Genomic DNA, 9278 nt, shown 5'->3' with positions numbered 1-9278 from the left:
GTTGATATAAGCCAACATAGTTTGAATAACTGTAATCAAATCCAAATTCATCCACATTGATCAGAATTTAGACTTTATTTTGTGCAATGAAAAGAACTAAACTTAATTCTAAGCACATCTAGTTAAAGTTTGCAGAGCAGGATATTTCACAAAACACATTTGACATTTAAAGAAAAAAAATTCATTTATTTGAAGAGCAAAGTATATTTAGAATTGCTTTGCTTCTGTGTAGAAAAAATTCCATTTCCCCAAGCATAAACTTTATAATTTCACATTAAAGCAATTAAGTTATTTTATACAATCTAGTTAAATAATTTAGTTGAAATAGCATTTGACAGAATAAGGAATTGCATAAACATGTGACTCCAAAATAATATTATTTAAATTCAATTTTTAACCTCCAAAGATAGGTTGCCCCTAATAGACTTAAATATCTAGTAATAGCTGAAAAATATATTTAAGTATATAAAGTACGTAAAAAAGAAAACTAATACATATAATGTCCTTCCTCACTTTCATAAAGGGAGAGTAAGGGCACTTAAAGAAAGAGCAAAGTAGACATTTTTCTATTTTCTTTTCCCATACAATCTGCTGCTCTTGTTTTGCCCTGGGTTACCCGTTCAAATTGGAAATTATAATGTAATGCAGGAAGTGGAAATGCTGCCTTATCAGTTCTTTTTGTATTTCTGAATCGGGGGTGAGGGGGAGGGAGGGAATTAAAAAAAAAAGGGAAGGAGAAGCTTGAAGGAAACAGTTAAATCAGGACTTTCTCTGAGACATTCATGTTCTGATGTGGCAGGCAAGTTATAAGCCTTACCAGGAGCTTCATCAAATCAAAGGGTAATGGGCAGTGCAAATATGAAGAAAGGGTAATGAGCTACCAAGATATTATTGCCAGCATTGAACAGTTTGGGCATCCAACTGAAAAGTTATTGGATTAAATAGCACCAAGAAATCTCCAATTTAAGAAATTCTCATCAGTCAAATAAAATATATACTAAACTTTCAAGAGAAACATTTCTGGGTAGCCTAAGCTTGCTTTTCTGGATTGAAGAGATGCATGACTATTACATTTTTAAAACAGGCTGGGTCTATACAAGTGAGAGGCACTAGGAAAGAGAGAAAGGAGTTTGATAGCCCATTCTGCAGAAGCCATTTTAACAATGTACACATGGTCAGATAGTTATTTTCTGCTCCCCTGTATTCCACGGATGGCAAAATCACAACAAAAGGAAGCAGACTTTGTTATACTCCTATGGACTCAGACTCCCATGTTACAATTTTGACTTCATCTTGGGGACAATCAGCCTACAAATCATGACCAATCTTGCTTGGAAGACACATTTGAGAAGGGCCTACTGAGGGATGATAAACTCGCATATGTATCTCTTGCTGCTACGGCAGACCTCATCACTCCACTTGCCCTGAGCTGACTGGGAGAACAGGACACAGTTTTCCCGTGTGCCACCACTAGGCTGAGCACGGTCCCAGTTCAGGAAGGAGATGGCAACTCCATTGACATCGAGAAACTTGCCTTCGGTAACCATGTCGTTGATGCCTAACCAGAAGTCATTGACACCGGGCAGGCTCTTCTTACCATAGTCTCGGAGGGCATTGATTTCGTCCGAGTTTCTGGGCATAACCAGGGTCCCTCCCTTGGAGATGCAGTCTTCATTGGCTTCGTGGAAATTCTTCAAGCTTTCCGAAGCAAGGTAGCATTTCTTGTGAACTTTTGTGCCTCGGAGACAGACTGTGAAAAAGTGAAATTTGACATATTAAAATACTTTTTGAGTATAATAGGCTGAGGACTCATTCTGGTAAATATCAATGAATGTCTGTGGAATGAATGATGTGTGATGGCAATGTTGAGTTAACATTAACTGAAGATTTTATATGTGCCAGACACTGTGCCAGGCATTTTACATAAATAAGTTCATGTAATAATCATAACTCAGTGAAGTGGTATTTTATTGCCTCTGTTTTTATATATCAGGATACTGAAGTTAGGGAATTTGTTAGTTGTAACAACTCAGTATGTATGACTATAACTTACGTAGCACTAAGATCACAACTACAAGAACCCAGGTCCACCTGACCTTCAAAACATGGCCTTAAGCCCATGCTACTTTGATATACACAAGTTTGTGTAGTGAATTTCCTTGTGACTTTTGGAACTGGACAGAGTTTTATAATTATTTAAAAAATAAAAATAAATGAAAGTCTGAGTTTGCATATGGAGAGACAGGGATTTTCTTACCCAGATAATTAAAGCTCTGGTAATATCGTTTAGATTATCCAGGATAAACCAAACATAAGGACAGTTTTAGGCCATAGTATTGGGGAATAGGAGTCCCTGAGTGGTGCAAACAGTTAACATGCTCGGCTGCTAACTAAAAGGCTGGCAGTTCAAGTCCACCCAGAGGCATCTCGGAATAAAGGTCTAGTGATTTACTCCCGAAAAATCAGCCATTGAAAACCGTATGGAGCACAGTTCTACTCTGACACACATGGGGCCACCATGAGTCAGAGTTGTTTTTTTTTATTGGAAAGTCAGGCTCCAAAGTCATATTGCCTGGATTTGAGCCTCACCTCTGCCATTTACTAACTGAGTAAACCTTGGACAAATTACTTTTCTTTGCCTCAGTTTCCCAAGGATAATCATACTAGCGCCTATCTCAAAATTTGTTTCTAGGATTAATGTGCTAATATTTGTAAAGTATTTATAGTGCCCAGTTGTGGGTAAAGGGTTAACAAAACCCGTTCCCCTTCTTCAAGAGCATTTGATCTTCCATTTATTCTTTAACTCTGTTCCCCTTGATGGAAACTTGATAAAGGGAGTTTATCACCTGTGTTACTAGGCAACATTGCTTATGGTAAAAGTGACCCCTGACTGGTTGCATGCATCTAGCCTGGGAGTTATAAATACTTGATAGAAAGCATAACTTCAGGCTTCCCTGAAGGCGCAACTCTTGTAATTGGGCAGGTCTCTTGCAGGAACCCTGGAAGCTTTGTTTTGGAATTTTTATATGACAGGTATTGGCTCCTGTAGGGTATAAGACTTGCAAGCCAGGGGGTTCCTGAACCTACCCAGTGTGAGTCTGATTTCCTCACTCCTGGGGGGCCAAGGAGCTGAGCACCTGGACAGTAGCATACATAGCTACATAGGCCCCTGGGAGCTCTAAAACAAAAAACAAAACAAAACAAAACAAAAAAAAAACCAAACCCATTGCCATCAAGTTGATTGTGAATCTTAGTAACCCAATAGGACAGAGTAGAACTGCCCCATAGGGTTTCCTAGGTGTAGTGGTTAAGTGTTTGGCTGCTAACCAAAAGGTCAACAGTTCAAATCCACCATCCACTCCTTGGAAACCTTATGAGGCAGTTCTACTCTGTCCTCTAGGGTTGCTGTGAGTTGGAATTGACTCGATGGCAACAGGTTTGGTTTGGTTTTTTTTGGAATCTTTACAGAAGCAGACTGTGGGTTTGAACTACTGACCTTTTGGTTAGCAGCTGAGTGCTTAACCACTGCGTAATCAGGGCTCCTTCTGGGAGCTCTACTCCCAGGGAAAAGGAGCACCTGCTGCCCTGCTGGCAAGCTGTGGTTCTAACCAATGTCCTTTTAAGTGCTCTGATGCTGAGCGTGGCCCGAGTGAGTCTGTGAACCTGTGTTTATTGAACCTCAGCCGATCTCCCGTGTAGGCACTTAGTAAACACCCAATAAATGCAAATTATTTTAGCCAGTTAACAATTGCTTCAATTCTGTCTCATTACCCTTTAGAAAAGAATTACTGACTGACTTTTAAAATGTATTCCTGAAATGCCTATTTTTATTTCTATACTACCCCTACACAGGCTAGCCTGAAATTAGGAGAACTGGGTGGCAAATCAAGCTGATTTCCCAAAACGCTTGTCTCCCCAACTTTTGGGTCCTGTGACTGTCTTATGTAACCTTCCTGGACACATCTCTGGCTTGTCAATGTGTCCTTTAAAAGATAACTCCTGGAACGTGACATGTGTTTTGTACCACTGGCACTCTCAATTTCTCTTCCGACTCTGTTGGGACAAGGCATCAGTGAGGTGGAGTCTCACCTGTCTGCAGGGCCTGTATTTCCTTCAGGGCATTGACTTCTCTCCAGAGCTTTTCAACTTCAGTCTTCAGGTCACCATCCTTCTCTGGGGAAATTTTAGAGTGGTGTGGGGGTAGGAGGAATGAAAAATATATGATTTAAACTAAATGAAGGCTTAGAATCCAGAATCCAAGGTGAGGGTGATTTTGATGAAACCAAGTTCATTTATATGAAAATAAATCAGGACAATAACTTGGGCAAGAAGATTCATAAGACCTTGGTGGGGGTAATAATACTAGAAGATTCTTCTGCAAGATGGGGTTCCTGTGTCTGTCTCTACTCCCATCCTGTGGGACTCTCCCTCTGTCATTAGGCTCTAGACTCACTGACTTTCAGATGCATCCTAGAGCAAGCTGTCTTACCCCAGGACCCTTTCTCTTAAATTCTCCCTTGGATACTCTTGCACCAGCTCTTGCCATGACCTTCTCCTTCTCAAGACACAGCATAAGTATTTCTCCTGAGAAGATTTTCTGATCATCCTCTTTAAATTAGCATCTTTCCCGTTAATCTCTTTCTTTAAATCTTGTTTATTTTTCATCAGGGCACTCTCTCTAATCTGTAATTATTCTACTTTAATTTATTTTCTTTGTCTTGTTATTTGTGGTACCCCTGATGCTTAACACAATGCTTGGCACGTAATAGGTACTCATAAAGTGTAAAAACACTTTATGGTCTGCAAAATACTTCTGTTATTTTCATTTGAACTTCAAAAATAGCTATGAAGGGAGGAAAATTAGATCCCCATTGAAGAATGAGGATGAGTACAATGAGCTAAATGACTTGGCAGACAAGTGGCAGAACTCAGGCTCAGACTAATGTGGGTCTCCAGTTCCCCTGTCCCCAAGCCCCTTTCACAGCTGATTATCAGATATGGCGGCTCCTAGCAGGGTTAAGCCATCTCCATGGAGATAATAGGGAAAGACAGTGATTTTAAAGGGCCACGTACAAATATATCTATATTAGAGATTAGCAACTTATTTAGTCTTGAATGTCACTGGATGAGTCTACAGATTCTTCACAGCTGTTCTTGACAAACATATGAGAAGGATGCCTAACGGAAAGATAAAAAAAATCAAAATCCAGACCTGATGGGATCTCTCTTAGAGACTGACAGCTTCTGTGCTACTCAAAGATAAGAATTATAATAAATCATAAAAATTAAAAAATATTAAAAACCACCATACATTGTGTGCCAGGAGCTCAATTCTCTAAATAATCTTATAAGGTAAACGCTATCATTATCCCCATTTCACAGAAGAAAAAATAGAGGCACAGAAAGATGAATTTACCTGCCAAAGTTCACCCAGCTAGAAAGGTGCAGTATCAGGATTTGAACCTCGCTGACTATAAGCCCATTCTCTTCCCATCCCTCTGAGCTACTTCTCCACAGTGATTGCCTTTGCTTCCTTGGTCCCTAGCACATAGCCTCAGACACAGAACATACTTAAAGCTTGATATGAACTGACCACAGCTGCTGCTTTGTGGGGATGCCATATACAGATTCTGTATCTGTCTTGGATTTTCAGGACAGTCCCCATTCTAAATATGCTAATTTACTATCCCCTTAAACATATGTTTCTCAAACCAGATCTTTCTACCTCTGGGTTAGGAAAATGCCATCCTTGGTATCCAGGGGTGGCTCCCACCTCTGTTTCACTTAATGTTGCACATTAATTCCTAAAGCATCCAATAGCTGGGCTCAGAAATACAGTAACCCAAGGATTTCCTTGATGGAACCCTTCAATCCAAAATAAATGTAAGAATGCACTCAGAATGCAAAACCACAGCTACTGGAGACCAGACTTGCTTCCAAGTCACAAGTTAAAACCTCAATAAATGTCATCTCCCATCCCTCTCAGCTTCCTGTTCCATCCTACTTAAGTGAGTGGTCTCCACTGGAAAGTTATAGACATTGTAATTAATGTGAAGACACATGAATTAATATAAGCATCCTGGGAGATCATTATGGAAGTCATTCTCCAAGTGACTTGGGCCTCTGCTGCTATCCTTCGTGGCTAATGTGGTGTGTCTGTCTACAATGAACAAAGGGAATACAATGAACAACTGTTCTACTGTAAATTTATATTTTATTCATTAATGCAACAATAATTTGCTGAGACCTATTAAGTAAGTAGCAGGGAAATCTTGTGTTTCTCAATTGCCATTTTAGTCCAAAAAAAAGACTTCCTGCCTTTTTTATTATTGTTCTCCAAAAGTAGGTACAGTTTAGAAATGCAGAAATAATTCCCAGAAGAAATGACCAATAAACATGAAAAAATGCTCAACCTCATTAACAATAAAAGAAATGCAAATTTAAAAAGTTTTTGCTTTTGTTTCAGGCTGACAAGGCTTAAATTGTTGATTCGACGTTGGGTTAGCAAGGGTGGGGAATGGGCACGCTCATATGCTGAAGACAGGAGCATAGACTGGTGCTTTCATCTTGGCAGGCAATTAGTGTGATTAACTTGCAATTTTATTTCTGGAAATGTATCATAGCATTCTAGCATGGGAATTAATATATGTGTACAAAGCAGTTCCTTGGGGCATTGTTTCTAAGAGAGATGGCTTCATGAATAAAAGCTTGCCAAGAGAGAACAAATTATGTAAGTCATGACCAATCCATACAATGGAGTACTATATAGCTGTTAAAATGAATGAGGTCTGCCTTACACTGATTGCTGTACAAGATGTAATAGATGAAACAAACCCATTTGTCTATCAAATTCTCAGCTGTTAAAAATATCTAAACTGTACATTTAAAAAACTCTGGGAATATTACCACCCAACAGTTAATTGTGGGTAATTCTTCAGAGAAGATTGGGAGGGAGAACAGGGCTTTCATTGTTTATTTCATACACTTTGGTATTATTTTCAGGTATTTAAAATATTTTAAAAGTGTGTGTGCCTGTGTGTGTGTGTATGGGCACATGGCAGGCAGGGGGTGCAGGGGGAGAAGAGCTGTTTGACAAATCTAACAGCTAATTGCTTCACTTACTGTGGAATCTACTTTCTTTTACCTAATGGCTAAAGTTAGCAAAACTGCTTTAGGTGGGTTGATATTAAGATGGGTATTAACTGGATATTATCTAATTAATTTTTTTCTTAAAAAAACATGTGTTATGTGCATGTGCATATGAAGAGAGAAAATGAGAGAGAGAGAGAAACCTGGACTCTACCCAAACTGCTATCACTTCAAAAAAACACACACAGCTTATGTACACACACACGCGCGTGCACACACACACACACACACTCACACACATACTCATACCCCTTCTCAACCACATCCCTACTGGGTGGTCACCATTTTGCCACTCCTTCCCAGCAGTGAAAAAACTCTGGCAACAAAAATCTGCCACATCATCCATTTGCCTTTCTTCTCTCTCCCTCTATCCCTGCCCTTGACTTCAGCAATATACTTCATCAATTATATGAAATATTTTAATCTTTCATTAAAAGAGGAAATCAGAAAGTACAATATTTTATAAGAAAAAAAATCCCACTTAAGAAACCTTGCGTCAGACGTAAATTTTATAAATGAATGCCCCTGGAAAAGGGAAGTTCTTAATCATCAAATCAAACACAACAAGGCAAGCCCCCTGCTCTACTGATGGGCTGCCTATGTTCGGTGTCAAATCAAGATTTTGACCTTTCAATATTTTTTTGGTGTGTTTTGTTACTAATGAAGTGAAATTAATAAGGGAATGGCTCCATAATATTTAGCTGCAAACATCATGAAAATATGAAAATAGACTGAGCATGAGAAAGGACATCACCCTAGGCCTTGATGCTTTTTTGTTTCGCTTTGGTTTCAGCATATTGCAAATAAATTACCATTATCCTCATTCTTTGAAACTTTTTTACCTTTTTACCCAATTCAAGCCACCCCAAATTTGAGATTGCTCGAAGATTTAGTTTTGCATTAAAATATCTTCCAAACACTATATATGACTTTTTGAATTGAAGTATTTTTAAGTTAAAGAGAAGTTCAATTTCTCTGTCTATAACATGAAAAAGTTTAAATATGTAGTATAGACTATCCTTATGCCCTGGGCACAGTGGTTAAGAGCTACGGCTGCTAACCAAAAGGTTGGCAGTTTGAATCCACCAGTCGCTCCTTGGAAGCCCTATGGGGCAGTTCTACTCTGTTCTGTAGGGTTGCTATGAGTCAGAATCAACTTGATGGCAATGGGTTTGGTTCCATTTTGGTTTATCCTTATGCTGCCGAGACATAGAAACATACCAGTGACAAAAAGGAAGTCACAATTACCAATAGTACTATCTTCTACTACATATTTAATAAGATTATAGTTATAAATATGTTATATTTGTATACACTTACACAACATCTACATGAGAAACAGTATACCCTATTAATCAATACATTCTGTTGGACTTATCGTTCATACCAGATGTCCACATATCCAGGTAAACTCCCTCTGAAGAACATTCTAAGCTCACCTGGCAAAGAATATGCAATAGAGAAGTTTTTTGCATTAAAAAAGTTTTTTTGGCTTTTTTTTTCTGTAAAAAAGCCCTACCATGTAATTCCTAGACATATCAAATTGTTCCAGGGAATTAAAAGGGCACTCTAGACCCTGAAATGCCATATTCACACGATGGCCTGGTACTGTCACCAGGGACCATCTCCTGGAGGAATTTAGAAATTAACATTGTTTAGAACCTTTCTACACTGAGCAAGCCTAGAACTTTGCTTGACTGAGCAGCTCTGTTACCTTTCACTCGGCGTTTGCTGTGCTTCCTGGCTTTTAATTTGGATGTATGGGTGGTGGTCTGATCCAGGAGCAAGGTGATAACCAGGATGCAAACTACAAGTCCATTCTTTGCCATGGCTCTTGGGCAGGCCTGACAGGCCACTCTGCCAGCCCCTCTTAGCAGCTCTGGAGCAAGTAGCTGGCACAGCTACATCTTGCTCTGGAAAGCCTAGGGCTGGCTTTATAAGAGTGAGCTGTGACGGTTGGCTGCAATCCCTGCTGACGATATGTTTGAATGCCTCTGCTGGCCACAGCATAAGGTGGCCCCTTGTTTTCGTGCTTCTGTTAGATTTTTTAATTTTCTTTATTTCTGCTGCATTTTCTAATTGTGTATTTTCCAGAGCATATCACAGCTGCCTAAGGGTTTTTCCTGCTT

The 9278-nt window shown here is 39.2% G+C and overlaps 1 protein-coding gene across 1 annotated transcript; it reads right to left on the bottom strand.

Annotated features, from left to right (window-relative positions):
* Positions 1–1355: 1355 nt before the first annotated feature.
* CLEC3A (C-type lectin domain family 3 member A) lies at positions 1356–9061 on the bottom strand. The gene is made up of 3 exons (XM_004377706.1): positions 8864–9061; positions 4090–4173; positions 1356–1750 (listed from the first exon to the last, which is right to left on the bottom strand). The coding sequence occupies exons 1-3, from the start codon at positions 8976–8978 to the stop codon at positions 1356–1358; spliced, it is 594 nt and encodes a 197-aa protein (XP_004377763.1). The 5' UTR covers positions 8979–9061.
* Positions 9062–9278: the final 217 nt, after the last annotated feature.

The sequence above is a fragment of the Trichechus manatus genome, unplaced genomic scaffold, assembly GCF_000243295.1.
Source record: "Trichechus manatus latirostris isolate Lorelei unplaced genomic scaffold, TriManLat1.0 scaffold00053, whole genome shotgun sequence".
NCBI classification, from domain to species: Eukaryota; Metazoa; Chordata; class Mammalia; order Sirenia; family Trichechidae; genus Trichechus; species Trichechus manatus.
The sequence above is the reverse complement of the archived record's forward strand: the minus strand, read 5'-3'. Positions and strand labels throughout refer to the sequence as shown.